A 15,188-nucleotide genomic window follows, 5' to 3' on the forward strand; every position below is an offset into this window, starting at 1 on the left:
CAAGCACCCTTATTCACACAACTCCTTCAAAGATCTATCAGGTGTTTAAGTTATTAAAGCGCAAATTGAAGCTGACACTTCTAAAAACCTAAATGCAAAAGAGACTGGACTTCTCCTTTCAGAATATTGCTGATCTTCAGAAATGGCTAAAAGAACATAAAAGGAAAAATGCAGAAAAGAAAGTTAAGGGCAAATACTGCTAATGGAGACAAGCGGCTAGGAATAAAAAAATAGTTTTAAAAAAAATGAGGCTGTGACTCACTCTTAAGGACCAAAATTACACAAATCAATCGTGATGTTGGTAGTCTATGAGTGAGATACTTACCTGGATAACCGACTAATTGCCATTGTTCCCAAACGAAACACCCCTTCGAAAAAAAAAATGGAACAGTCCGACCCAAGGCGCCACGTTCGAACCGTCTCCCTAACAAATGTCCTCATTCCCTTTTCGACGTCTGTCTCTTATACACATCTAGATGTGTATAAGAGACAGCACTTAGACGGTCTTACTAAAGTCATTCCTCTAAGACCATTGCTATATAGCAGTCTTCTCTAAGACCGCTTTGAGTATTGAAATGCAAACAAGCACTCCCTGGTAACGTAAGATTGGGGGCGTCGTCATGCGTGCTCGACGTACGCAATTGTATCAAAATGAACTTAAATAAACGTAGACCTATTTTTACAGACGCTAAGAAGCGTGCGGAATTTTCGTCGTTCAATTCTCCGACTTTGACGATCTAGGCCAAGGTCTTGCCATTTCACTGTTGAATTAATCAGCAGAACGCCATGATGAAAATGATTTAAGACCGTTTTAAGCCTCCTCCGAGTAGGCTTTAAAATTTAAGATGGCTAACTGGTTAGACTGCGGTATAGCAATGGTCTATAATCATAGACCAGTATTGACGTCACTATTATAGCCGGCTAACCGTTAAGACCGTCTAAAGACCGCTTATAGCAATCCGCCCCAGGACTTTGAGGCCCAAAATAAAAAATACCTTAAAATGTTTTTGTACCTGTATTTCTACTTAGTAGAAACCTTTGCAAGCGATATGATGTTTGAATGTATATTTATCTCCAAAATAGGTTGGGTTTTATTACCTCCTCCGATTGATGGTTATCACAGAAAAAACAACAAAAGCATTTTACCCAAGAAGAGTAAATTGAGGCACAGCTAGCCTTTCAAATAAAGTGGAAAGAAAGCTGCAGGGCTGGTAAATGTGTGAAACTGTGGAATAGCATAGAAAGCACCATACATTTCCCTGAGGCATTTAAAAAAAATTCTAAACATACATGCTTAGTGTTTGTATATTTATTATATATGGTTTCTTTTTTATTACAGATCAATAAATTGAATGAAGATATTGCTAATGATACAAAGAAAAATGAAGATCTTGAAAGTCGGATGGCAAAACTTACGGTAGATATTGAACAGATGAAGGATACAGTAGATGCATCAAATCGAGGACACTATGACCTTAAGAAAAAGAAGGATGACTTACAAAATGACCGAAAGTAAGTGATCATCGGAATCTCATTTGCATAAGTATGAATGTTGATGATATAAATTTCAATTAAGTAGGTGTGAATATTGAATATATAATTTATACTGGTTACACATTGACGAATTTTAATAAGTGATGTTGGGATTTTTGTGTTTAGCGCCCTCTGGAGGCAAGAAAATACCATGCAACAGGAGATATCAACCACTAGAGAAGAATTGCATAAGAAAGAACAAACACTTAGATCTATGATAGGAAAAGTAAGTACATAAAAGATAATAAAGAATAATTGTTGTAAGTGTAGCTTCTTAACATGTTAACTGCCAGGCACACAAGAGACACTGAACTGGGTTCACATAGGACACCAAAATGTGAGTTCATGTCCACACCTGTCCAAACATACCACTATTGTATTGCCCATGAACTCGCTGGCAGTGTTCCTGGCAGTTCAGAGGAGAACCCAGTTGCAAGAGCATCACCATATGTTTGTTTCATTACAGTTGGTGTGAATAATTTTCATTATCCTCAGCTGAGTAACAGCTAGAGGAAAAATGGCTATGAAGCGAATGTGCCAATTCTATTCGGTTCCTCTACCAAATATGTTAACAATATTTAGACTTACATGAAGATGAGTATTAGGAATGCTTATTGTTGAAATAATTACGGTATATCAAGCCATCATAAGTTGAATTTTAAAATTGTCTTATAGTCTGTTTTACGAGGTATTGACAGCATTAAACGAATTCTGGAGTCGTTCAAAGCCAAAGGAATTCACAAAGATGTACAAGAAGGTTACCATGGTGTCTTGATTGAGAACTTTGAATGTGCATCACGGTTCAACACGTGTGTTGAGGTCACAGCTGGAAGCAGGTAAGCTGCAGCATGCTGGTTATATTCCCAATAGACATGCTTTTGATGGAACCTGTCTGCTAAATAGGAAATTGAAATGTCATTTCTATTAAATTTTTTCCCTTCTGAAAAAAAGTTCACTAGACAAAATATATAATAGATCCCTTATATAGTATAGCCAATCCTATTATGATAACTTTCTCATCTTCTACAGGTAATTCCATCACAATTAGTATTAGGGTGCCCTCTATAGTTCTGAAAACCTCAGTCTCTGAAGCTTCATTCAGTCAATAATTTAATCTTCAAAAAGTTCTCTTTTGTTTTTACCGGGCTTTTTTTTATTACTTACAATTATTTATAATTGACTCTTAAGCAATTTATATGTTTTGTTTCCAGATTGTTTTACCATATAGTTGATACTGATATGATCAGTACAAAGATCCTAGCTGAAATGAATCGTCAGGGTCTACCTGGTGAAGTCACATTTATGCCGCTCAACAGGTTAGAAGTCAGACCTACAAATTACCCAGAATCCCCAGTAAGTATGCCACATTTTAAACGGCTCAGTTATTTCCTTTAGTATTTTGAGACAATAATAAAGATGATCTAAATTGCCAATGTTTTCTTTTTCATGAGACATACTCATTTGTATCCATGAAGCTATGTTTGTTTAAATTACTTATGGATGGTTGATTTTAAAAATTTAACAAGAATTTCAGTCGCCAATCTGTCATCATCCTCAAATATGAAAATTTTTGTGTTTCAGGATGCTTTACCAATGGTATCAAATCTCAAATATGATTCTAAATATGATGTCGTGTTCCAGCACGTTTTTGGTAAAACATTAATCTGTCGAAACATTGAGGTTGCTACACAGTTCTCACGCACACACAGCCTAGATTGCGTCACATTAGAAGGTAAGTGCTCCGTCAATCAGGTATTTCACTCATCCCCTAAAACCAGATTTTCTTACTCTTTGATTCCTAAAATCATGATGGCACCATTCCTAAAAACCAGAGAGTTGCAAACAAAGGGGGTTTCTCTTTCATTCCTTAAAACCAGAGATGTTCTTACTCTCAGATTCTTAAAATGATGATGGTGTTGTTCTTTAAAACCAGAGAGTAATGAACAAAGAGGTTTTCTCTTCCTTTCCTTTAAATCATAGTCATACTCTCATTCCTAAAAACCAGATAGTATCATAATGGTCATGGTCACACAATCATGTCTTTAAACCAGATGGTGTTACTCTGCCACTTCTTTTAACTAGATGGTCTCATACTTTCATTTCTTAAAACCAAATGTTCCCCACTCAGATGGTCTAAGACAATTTTGCTTTTAATTATTGAAAGGTGACCAAGTTAGTCGGAGGGGAGCTATTACCGGGGGTTACTATGACACCCGCAAATCCCGTCTGGAGCTTCAGAGCAGCATTGTAGAGTTGCGCAAGAAGATGAAGACACAAGAAACAGATTATGAGGAACATCGTGAAAAGCTGCAGCAGATTGAGGTTGAGATCACATCCATGATGAGCGAGATGCAGAAGATTGAAACAAAAAATAGGAAGAATAAGTAAGAAATTATTGATGATATAGAATGAATTATAAATCATAGAGAGTATGAAAAGAGAGAGATAATCTATTTAAAGATGATCTTAAGGATTAATGCATGAATTTTTGTTACTTCAGGGATATTTATGAGCGGATGAGGAGTGATCTGAGAATAATGAAGGAGGAAAGCCAAGTGATCCAACGATCACTTCAACCCAAAGAGAGGCGTCTTGGGAGTCTGCAATCAAGTTTGGAAGCAATGAGAAGTACTCACAGCTCCTTAGATGAAGAAATAGGTAAAATACATTAATTAAAGAAATTAATGTACTGACAAATCAATTAGATGACAGAATAGAGGGGCTATTGATTATTTTTATTTTCAAATAGAAGAGACAATGGAGATAGCATAAATATAAAATTCATGGTATTGGTTTTTACCACAGTCTTCAATAAAATTATGTATGGAAATTCTTTCAACTAAAACTTTTTACATTATTAATGTGCACGGGGCAAAGACTAGGCCTATGTGTAATACTACAATATTTACATATCTGATTTTATTATATTGCACATTAATAGTCAAAATATTTTATGACAAGATGTAAATCCTCACAACCTTTCAAATATTTTAATTTTATCTGTGTTTTTCTTTTTTGAAAATAGGTACTGACTTGTTGTCCCAGTTGAGCGTGGCGGACCAAAGAGAAGTAGATAGTCTTAATGATGAAATTAAAGACCAGACTCAAATGAATAAGCGAGTGCTCAACGAGAGAATTAAGGTATGTGAATAATTGCCTTGTATTGATAGGTACTAGAGAGAAGATGTAGTGAGGGGGTTAGCAAGCTTTGTGTCCTTTTCGTTTCTGCAACAGAAGGTGCTTAGAAGGAATATCATTATCATGTACTGATATATGTATTGTGTTGAGAATCCTATTGGTAAAGCAATATATTTTTAGTAATATATATTTTTATAATTATTTGAGTTATTTCGAATAATTTGAAAGAATGAATAAAGTGAGTTAAAAAAAGAGACTTTTTATTCACAGTTGGAAGGTGAAAAGAACAGACTTCAGAATGTCTTGTCTGGAAACTTGAATCGTAAACGAGACCAACTGTATTTGGTGAGTAATTGTCATCATCATATTTGCTGTACTTAATTTTATTTTCTAGTAGCTAAACACAGATATTCTATGATATATATTTTCTTTTATTTATTTCTTTTTGTTGTTTTTATTTCTATTTCTGAATATAGTAGAAACCCTCATTTACGAACCCCGATTTAACGAATTCCCAATTTTACGAACGTAAAATAAAGGTGATGAGGTCATAAAAATTTAAGTGAAAGATTAAAAAAAAAGATCCGCTGGAATTGTAACTGTTATTAGCATGCATACAACACAACACACCATACTATACAGTACTATGTAATTCTCAAGTGAAGGAGGCCCTCTAACGGGCCTCTTCAAAGTCAGTGTTCTTTATGGCTTCACACATGTGCATGCGACAAATTTTACTTCTCTTTCAAACATCGTTTTCAGCTTTAAATTCAACATAGTGCTTGATTGTTTTATTGAATGATCAATATATATATCTATGGGAGTTTTGTTGGAGTAAAATCCACAATCTAGGTATTTAAGAAGGTAAAAATGTCTGATAAAAACAAATTTGTGTAGGGCCTAGAGTGGGATCAGAATGCTTGAAGCTGCCTACTGTAGGCCTAGGCCCCCTCAGACTTAGCTGCGTAGGCCTGTAGGCCTAGCCTAGGCCTAGTTTATGCCATTGTAAGTAGTACCAGTGCAGATGTATAGGAATTTGGGTCAACCCCGATTTTACGAATACCCGTATTTCATACCTACCAAGTCTCCCGCATTTGGCGGGAGTCTCCCGCTTTTCGCCCTAACCTCCAGCTCTCCCGCCACTAGCCTAAAATCTCCAGCTTTTTTAATAATCTCAAGATTTTTTATTAAAACCCACAATTTAATACAAAAATATCCAAAACGTGACAATTCTGTAGTTTTATAAGGCATATAAAATCTACGAAAGTTCTATCGCTTTGCGAAAATACAGGCCGTTCCGATAGTAAACAATGTATTCGTGTAAAATTAACACTGGTGGCGCTGTACATATTACGTCATTTCTATTTTAACTTTACGACCGCGATCATGCATATCAATACTTTCAGAGAACCAGAATCCGAAAATAGGGTCTTGGCTGCGCTTATCATCATCGATGCATCATCATCCAAATCCGAAATGTCGGACAGTGATGTTTCAAGCAGCAACGAGGCGGCCGCACCTGGTTCATCAAAGACAAATGCAAAAATGATACGCCAAAAAAAAAAGTACAAAACCAAATTTAATAATAAATAAAGTTAAGAGTTTTAACACTGAAATAAAGCTATAGAATTTTATTTTTCAAAAAATGTTAGTATATATTACCCCATTTTTAAGATTTAATTTGGTGCTCAGAGTGCACCAGAGAGCATCTAGGCCTAAAAAATTTCTCCATCCACAGCCAAACTCAAACTTGGCATGTATGGTATTTACGAACGGCTCTGGGCCTGTGCCGTACGTAAATGAGGGTTTCTACTGTACTATTATTTGTTATCCTTTGTAGGAGTTACAAGAAATCTGCGTTTCCGATAAGCGGCAGAAACTGGAGACAGCTACACTTGAGTTGCAGTCGTCTGAAGCCAGCATTGAAGCTAACAAAGCTAGACTAGAAGGTAATTCACGTCAGTCCCTGTATTCTTCCTTAGTATAAAGTACTACAGTGTACGTCACGATACCACATGATACTACTCCGTTGCTATCGGGGACACAGAATGCGTTAAACCGGACGCCATTTGCTCCACTGACAAACAATTGATACCAATTGCTAATGTAATTATTAAGATGTTGTATCTTAGTTTTTCATTGTAAGTGTTAATTAATGATTAAATGTGTGTTTGATAACTAATATAATGCAAGATTTTGTGTTTTTAGTACATTTTGATGGTAAATTATTAGGTTTTAAAATGCCTATTCCAGAAAGCCTATTCTAAACCATTGAGATAATGAACAGTAACCAACGCCTGGTTGACAACAAAGGGCGTCACCTGGTGTTGTGACGACATGACTGTTGTACTCTTAAGGATGAACCATTATGGAAAACTTGCTTAATTAGCAGAAAATTTGTATACAAGCTGAAATTCCTAAGTTGTGATATATAGTGTTATAATTCATTGCCTATGTGTAAGTTAAGCTCTATTTATATGCTCAAAATTGTTATAAAAATGATCCAAGCTTTGATAAAATTTGAACAAAAAAAAAACGAAATCGATACCATATAAAGAAAACAACAATTATTTACAGCGCACTTTGCTTCAGTATTGTATATCAGTGGGAATGATTAACTGATTTAAAAGAGCCAGTTAATGCTCTTTTTTTCATTTCAATCATTTTTACAGTTTTACGGAGAGATAAGCAAACATTTATTATCATTTGTTCTTGTAGATATTGAGAGTCAAGCTGAGGCCCTGAATCGAGAACAAGTAAGTCGACACAGCGATTTTGAGGAGTGGAAGCACAAGGAACGAGAGTACGGTGACAAAATCTCAGATGATGCTAAATCCCTTGAAAAGATGACGAATAAACAGAGCATGTTGCTGAAAAAGGTGTGTTATTTCAAACTAAATAATATTCTTGACCTGAAGTGCACTGTGTTCATCAAAGCTTGTTTTAATAATTCTTCTAACTAGTTCCTGAAGTGCTGCCTGTTAATATTAGGGAGCTTTTGATTTGTGGGACGACGCAACGCTAGAACGGAATCACTCATGCGTGACCGCCCTACCTGGCTTTCTCTGCATACGTAGATTTGGCCAAATTGCGTTCCAGAATCTACTTGACGAGGTGACCGTAACATTCTCGCATGCGCAGATGACTTTTAGTCACGTTATTACATTGTACGTCTTACCGTCGTCGTGCAATCAAAAGCTCCCTGTTGTTGATCATGTTATGTCAGTTGACCTTTGACATTTCTGCTGTGCCCCACCCCTTGGATATTATTGCTAAGGTCCCACAAAACAATGTGCATTTGTGGGTCAACACTTATGTTTGTGAGACATGCGCATATTCAGGGGTCCCAAGTTGGAAGAATCCATTTCCGGGAGATTCATTTAATGATATTAGGGGCACTATGAGGAAAAAGTGTAGGTACCAAACAAAGGGCCATGCCCACATCTGGGCTACCATGATTGGGGCTGAGTTAATGACCTTTTTTTTTTTAGAGTAGGCACCTTTAGAAGCCCGGAAATGGCACTGTCAGACTGCAAAAAATAATCGGCAACTAAAGTTTAGGCCTAAATAAAACAAAAAGATTTGTTTTTTACTGAATTTCTGGGAGGTTTTTGCTGTTTGTGGGAGTTCGGGAGACCATGCTGATTTCCAAAAGACTCCCGGGAGTTCCGGGAGACTTGGGACACCTGCATATTTGTGGCCCTGTTCTAATTGGTCAGGGGCCGGATTTATCAAACTAGAAATCATCTTAAGTTCAACTTAAGTCCATTTTTTTGCTTAAGTCAAATTTATCACAATTGCTTTAACTTAAAATGTTCATTGTACGCATGAACCATCTAAGACGATTTTTAAGCTAAGATTTTGCTAAGATGGTTTGATAAATCAGCTTAAGATATTTGCTAAGCTGAGATTGATAAATCCAGAGCCAGTTGTTCAGTTTGAGACTTTATAAAGGTCCATTGTCTTTTAAATTACTACCCCAACCTTTGGATCAGACATCTTTGGAACACATATTCTGATCTACGAGGAGTATTGCATTATTATATACCGACTACATAGATTCCAGTCATTTGGTTGGTTAAATGCCAGGTAATAGTTTTAGCCATGCCCTCTAATGCCTACAATTTATGTAGTGGTATATAAAACAAATATTTACTTGGTTGAAAGGCATAGTTCAAAATACAACCCGAAATGATCTAGAGGCTGTACTATGTTTCGAGACTAAATATGCAGCCAGTCATTCACAGGTACCCACTCCTTGGTTGGCATGAGAAAATTTAGACATAGTGCTTTGTCCAATGATTTGAACTCCCACTTTGGATTGGGAACCAAATACATAATGCTTCGTCACATACTGCAATTTTTATATTTTGTTTTGTTTCATTTTGTAGAAAGAGGAATGTATGCGAAAGATCCGTGAGCTAGGTTCTCTCCCAAGTGATGCATTTGAGAAGTACACAAAGTTTTCCGTCAAACAGCTATTCAAGAAACTGGAACAGTGTAACCAGGAGCTGAAGAAGTACAGTCACGTCAATAAGAAAGCGTTAGATCAGTTTATAAACTTCTCAGATCAGAAGGAAAAACTGATAAAAAGAAAGGAGGAGTTGGACAAGGGACATGCTGTAAGTTGCCAGAATATCTGTAATAACAATCACAATTATAATAATAATAATAATTTGCAATTTGTATAGCGCCTCCCGTTGGACCAACCTCGAGGCACTTGACAACAACGGAAAGAAACGGACAAGAAAAAAAAAAAAACCATGAACCTAGACTAACAGCACTCTAGACACCTAACCAAACCAAAGCAACACCACACCGTTTATCGACAATTTAAGGTGTGAAGCCCGTCAATGCATGGCTCACAGGTGCTCAAGTGATGGCGGTGTCTAGCTAAACAGTTAATGGAGAAAAAAAAGATTAAATAAACAAAATAGTGGTAAAAAGTGTCTTAAAGAAATTCAGCAAAACTTTCAGTGAAGAGGTGAGTTTTGAGTTGTGTTTTAAAAAGCTGAAGTGGGTCGGCTGTCTCTTATACACATCTAGATGTGTATAAGAGACAGGGTCAACACTTATGTTTGTGAGACATGCGCATATTCAGGGGTCCCAAGTTGGAAGAATCCATTTCCGGGAGATTCATTTAATGATATTAGGGGCACTATGAGGAAATTTAGTGATTATCCCAATGTGATCTCACCAATGATGCATCACAATTTCTGGAAGGACTCCACAAATATGCAATTAAATGTTTTGATTGAATTTAAATGTAGAGTTTTTCTAGATTTTGCTATTCAGACTATTTAAAAAAAAAATAATCTGTGTTTAATGTCACTGTCAGTGTCCTAACAGCACAACAAATTAACGTCACACAGCCTTCTAATTCACCGTGACTTACTTTACCATCGGTGTCTCTTAACCTTAGTAGTAACAGCCAGGTTGCACGATTCTCCCTTTAATTGCATTTAGTCTAGCATCCGATCAGCTTTTTTCACCGCCCTTCCATCTTTCATCAACGAAAATTAAATGCCCATTAAACATGTCAAACACAGTTGAAATAGAATGTAGCTTACTTTCAGTGTATTAATAAGGTATGGAGCAATTTGTGATTGATTTAAACATGCGATTCGTTATCCATGTTGATGGGTGTCTTGTGGTCTAGTACAACTATTACATACACAGCATTGCAAGCCCAATCCATTAGGGATCATTTCCTGTAGTTAAATGCAAGGAAGCCAGTATTTTAAGCTTTATGAATATTTGCTTCCGTTAAGTATTTGAAATATTGAAAACTGAGGATTTCAGTTTCAGTGGAAAATTCTTTAGAAATTCAATAAAAAAAATACACGGCCTTTGCTAATTTGAATGAGTTACTGGCTTTCATTAAGACAGAGAAAAAACAAAACATGAAAATTCCTTAATTGATGAGCTAGATGTAAACAATATAGGAAATGTATTATTTGTAATGTATAATTTTTCTGAATTGTCAATGAAAATATTTTCTATTGTTTTCAATGGGAAGCTAAAAACACAAAGTACTGTATACCTTAAAATATGTTTTTAAATGTATGGTCTGGTGCAACAGAATTATTGTGCTATATTTTTAATTTTAAAACAATCAAATATTTTCTTGTATTTTTGTAGTCAATTGTAGACCTGATGAATGTACTTGAACATCGGAAATATGAAGCCATTCAGCTGACTTTTAAACAAGTGTCTAAATACTTCAGTGAGGTGTTCGAAAAACTTGTTCCCTCAGGAAAAGCAACACTAGTGATGAAGAAGGGCGAAGCAGAAACATCGGTATGTACTGCAGATTATTAATCTATATTTTTTAACCATTAAGATATTAGATATCACATAGATAGTTCTGAAAAGAACTGTATTGTTGAGATATTATCCAGATTTTATTTCCCTGATGATGATTAAAGCATCAAGACATTCTCAACAACAGTGGTAACGCAAGCATTTAACACATTATTACTTAATTATGTGTGTTAAATGTAGCAAATAATTGTTTATTTAATATTGCAGGAAGGTGATTCACAGACTGGAGTTCCACTTGTTGAGTTATTTACAGGTGTTGGCATTAAAGTAAGTTAGCTTTTTTAAATAAATTTTATTTCTCTTTACTTATTACTAAACAATTCTATGTATATTCAGCTAGATAGTCAAACAATTAATTTTCAGGTTTGTGTATTGTGTAGCTAATTTTTAACTCCCCACCATCTAATGTTTAAAAATTCTGAAAACTCATTTTTGCAGTCATTCATAAGTTACATTCTAAATAAACAGTATAAAGTGCCAATAAAATAAAACACCATCCTTACCAGGTGCTATACAAATCTTACAATTTGTCATTAAAATTATCAAAATTTTCATTGATTGTGTAAAATTTCAGACTGAACAATTAAAAACATTAATAATTTTTTAAAAGTGCTTAAATTTTAAAATATTTCCTGTTGTGGTTTGCCGTAGTCTCTTTCTAGGCAGGGGTTCATCTAACTGTGTTATCATTGTAAAGCAGTCCGTAGCATTGCTGTTTAAATACATATAACCTGCAGCCAGGGGAAACGCAGAGAAAATACTATGACTGAGGACATATATCCTACAGGATGTCCACTAATTAGTACGAATTTGTCAACGAGAAGGTGGCAGTCGCCCAAATGGACTCCAATGTAAAGTTATCAAATCCTAATTATAGTGCTGGCTGCTAACTAATACCACCTTCCTACATGATCAAATTTTTTTTTATACTTTCAATAAAAAAAAACCTGTTCTACATGGACCGATGCCTTTTAAAACTCAGAAATAGCTTCTATTAAATGCCCTTTGTACTCATAATCAGGATCAGGAACTTCCATTAAAAACCCCTCCTACTAGATCTGATGCTTGTTATATTCAGGAATATCTTCCTTTTGCAGTGCTTTGAAATATGTCAATTCTATTTTTCAACTCAATTTTGTCCTGTCATTCTTATGAATATGTTAATTCTATTTTTCCTCTCAGTTTTTTCTTTGTCATGTTAAATTTGTATTCTGGTGAAGCAGCTCATCTTCATTGAATATCTTCCTATGAAAATACACACTGATTCTTTTTTATAAATAAAAATAAAATCAAATTATTTCTTTGATATTGAGATGTGTGTCATGACATTTTTCACCTCCCATTCGTCCTGTTATTCTCTTTATCATTTCTTTTCCCTAAACAACCCAGAAAATAAATTCTGTCAATGCAATTCATTATTCATTATTGTACAATATTTCAACTGTTCCTTTGTTTTTCTCGCTCAGATTTCATTTTCGGGAAAAGCTGGTGAGACAAAGGAGATGCAGCAGTTGTCTGGAGGTCAGAAATCATTGGTTGCATTGACGCTAATCTTCGCCATCCAAAAATGTGATCCAGCGCCCTTCTATCTGTTCGATGAGATCGATTCTGCACTTGACGCCCAGCATAGAAAGGCTGTAGCAGGTAATGGTCATCAATTCAAACCCCTCCCCCTAACTCAGCTGTTAAATTTTACCCCAAGGTTTATATACCAACCTGCATTCAGCTGTTCAGTTACAGTTACATATATTTTACTTAAATATTTGTTGAAGTAGTAATAAAATTTTTGTTGTTGGGTGAATCGAGTGGCCGAGCGGTAAGGCAGGGGGCGACGCTAACCCAGGGTTAGGTTGGTAGATCTTGAAATAAGGACTTAAAATGGAGGTCCAGTGTATACATCTGGCTCGTGTGAACTTTAAAGAACCCATTGCATCTTTCGGAAGAGTAAGGGGTTACCCCGATGTTATGGTTCATCTTAGTCTGTGTCTTTGTGGAATAATGTGAACATGTAGCTACCATGAAGCGCCTGTTTACGGTTGCTAGTTAATCACGGACCGCGCCCATACGCAATTCAGCACAATGACAAGTTATGGGTTATTTTCCTACATTTAACTTTTTCACCTTTACCTTTGTGTAATGCACCGGCCTATTTATATCCTCTTGCACAATCCCTTGTTTTGTTTTTTTGGCAAAACCCTGGTTATTTATAATTAAAATCAGCTTTGTTTCATGTATGTTATTTTAAACACTACATTTTTATACTTCTTTTTAAAATGTTATAAGCCATGTACTTAAGAATTGGAACTAGATAGGCCATGTTGATGTTAGTGATGACAGAAGCTTCATGGTATCTAAGCAACCACAACATGTATCATTTCTATAGTGAAAGCTAAGTCCAATGAGTAAAATTTTGCAGGTGTTTTACTCAAGGGTTCAATTCCTTCTGTGGAAGGTTGATAGGCAGTTCCAGCAGTCGAGGTTCACGGAGACTGTCCATAGGGAGTCTGAGCATTAGTTCATTTATTGGTACCCTTAAGTTGGCTCTCCAGGCCGTGGTGTCTTTAATCAAGCCCTTTCGTGTCATACTGACTCAGCACTCTGCAATCCACAACAGTTGCAATTTAGCCGCAATCCAAAATGGTTAAAATTTAACCACAGTCCAGAACCATTTAAAGCTTTCTAGTTTAAATCAAAATCAGATTCTTTACCCATGAGAACATATTTTTACTTTTATTTTATTTGTTTTAACAAACAAGAAAAACCAGAAAAATATCAAATTAAAAAAAAGTTATATGATTAATTAAGGCAAAATTTAGGATAATCCTAGGGAGAGGAAAGAAACGGAGTAAACCACTGTTAGCTACAGGATATGCTACTTCAAATATTATTAGTTGTCGAAGACAAAATTTGTAGAAACTTCTTTTAAAAAAATCAATTTAAACACTAAAGTGCTTGTGTGAAAGAATCAAACAAAGTTACCAACAGCCAATTAGAAACAATTAAGTTATCGCTGATTTACAGTCGTTTCTGATGCTCAAATTGATTACCAGCTGGGTTAAATGTCTCTGCAAAAATATTTCAAAAATTTATAAATTTCTTTCTCTGTCTACCTTTCAGTTGAAATCTGTATAGGAAATATGTGATCTGTGTATTATTCATTATGTTGGCTTATAATTGCATATCTTACAAATTTTTGTTTTCCTTGATATTTTTTATTGTTATTTACCGTGAATTCATTTAGAATGGTATTCATATGTGTCTGTATGTATCCTGCCTAGTTATCTAAAATACTAATCTTAATTTTATCATGATTCCTTTACAAGACATTTTTGTTCTTGGCAATTCTCATCAGATACTGTGCTTTCTACCACCATCCAGCTTAACAAGCAATAGGTATTCCCTTCCTCCCCTTGGCCTCTTTCCAACCAATCTTCTATTGCATTTATCACAGTCTCTTGTGTTTCAGTATAAACCAAAAAAAATTATTTTGGTTTGCCTCAATTGTCTTGCTATTATATGTATGCTATATCAAATATATAGGTTGTCACATTTGATTTACCTCGTCATTGTTCACACCTATGTGTCACCATTACAAATCAAAAATGTTTTTCAGGTTTCATTGTCATTATGATTGGCACACAATGGAACCATTGTTGTCAATCATCAAATAATTATTTATAATGATGGCAATTATAAAATAATGAATTATAATGTTGTATGGGAATTATTTGATCGGTTTCTAATCAAAAAGTCAGTTTAAGCATATACGTGTAACTAAATACGTTGGCTCTGATGTATATGCAAGGCATGTCCAACAGTTACCTGTTCCCCTGAGAGACTGTACATTTTGTAATAAATCTATTAAATAATATGTTATAAATTTCAACCAGGTGTCAAAAACATATAAAGCCATTTTATATTTCAGTCTAGTTTTGAGGAAAATTGATATATTTGCCAATAAGGTTTCAAATTTACCACATGCTATTCGGTATTTTTAATGTTTGTTCTTTTGAGGAATGCATGTGTATTTGAAAGTTCAAAATTTACCAAGTATATACTTTTAATAGTAAAACAATTGTTCATTAAAAGGGATTAAAAGTTAATAAAAACTCCTAATAAGCACAGCACAGAACAAAACTATTAAGTTTTTTGCAGATTTACAGACTTTGATATAAACAAGGTCTCGTAATGTC

At 35.1% G+C, this 15,188-nt stretch overlaps 1 protein-coding gene across 1 annotated transcript in view; it reads left to right on the forward strand.

Annotated features, from left to right (window-relative positions):
- Nucleotides 1–15,188, forward strand: part of LOC117102286 (structural maintenance of chromosomes protein 3-like) — a 30,093-nt gene that overhangs the window by 9,993 nt on the left and 4,912 nt on the right. Inside the window, exons 10-24 of the mRNA XM_033242536.1 lie at nt 1,340–1,512; nt 1,660–1,759; nt 2,209–2,369; nt 2,745–2,886; nt 3,115–3,265; nt 3,698–3,917; nt 4,034–4,191; nt 4,559–4,674; nt 4,942–5,016; nt 6,512–6,620; nt 7,390–7,550; nt 9,063–9,293; nt 10,813–10,971; nt 11,203–11,262; nt 12,462–12,639. Of these exons, the coding sequence (XP_033098427.1) occupies nt 1,340–1,512; nt 1,660–1,759; nt 2,209–2,369; nt 2,745–2,886; nt 3,115–3,265; nt 3,698–3,917; nt 4,034–4,191; nt 4,559–4,674; nt 4,942–5,016; nt 6,512–6,620; nt 7,390–7,550; nt 9,063–9,293; nt 10,813–10,971; nt 11,203–11,262; nt 12,462–12,639 (2,194 nt within the window). The remainder of the gene's footprint in view (nt 1–1,339; nt 1,513–1,659; nt 1,760–2,208; nt 2,370–2,744; nt 2,887–3,114; nt 3,266–3,697; nt 3,918–4,033; nt 4,192–4,558; nt 4,675–4,941; nt 5,017–6,511; nt 6,621–7,389; nt 7,551–9,062; nt 9,294–10,812; nt 10,972–11,202; nt 11,263–12,461; nt 12,640–15,188) is intronic.

This window comes from Anneissia japonica, unplaced genomic scaffold (assembly GCF_011630105.1).
Source record: "Anneissia japonica isolate Jap-2015-1 unplaced genomic scaffold, ASM1163010v1 scaffold165_len1371125_cov188, whole genome shotgun sequence".
Taxonomy (NCBI): domain Eukaryota; kingdom Metazoa; phylum Echinodermata; class Crinoidea; order Comatulida; family Comatulidae; genus Anneissia; species Anneissia japonica.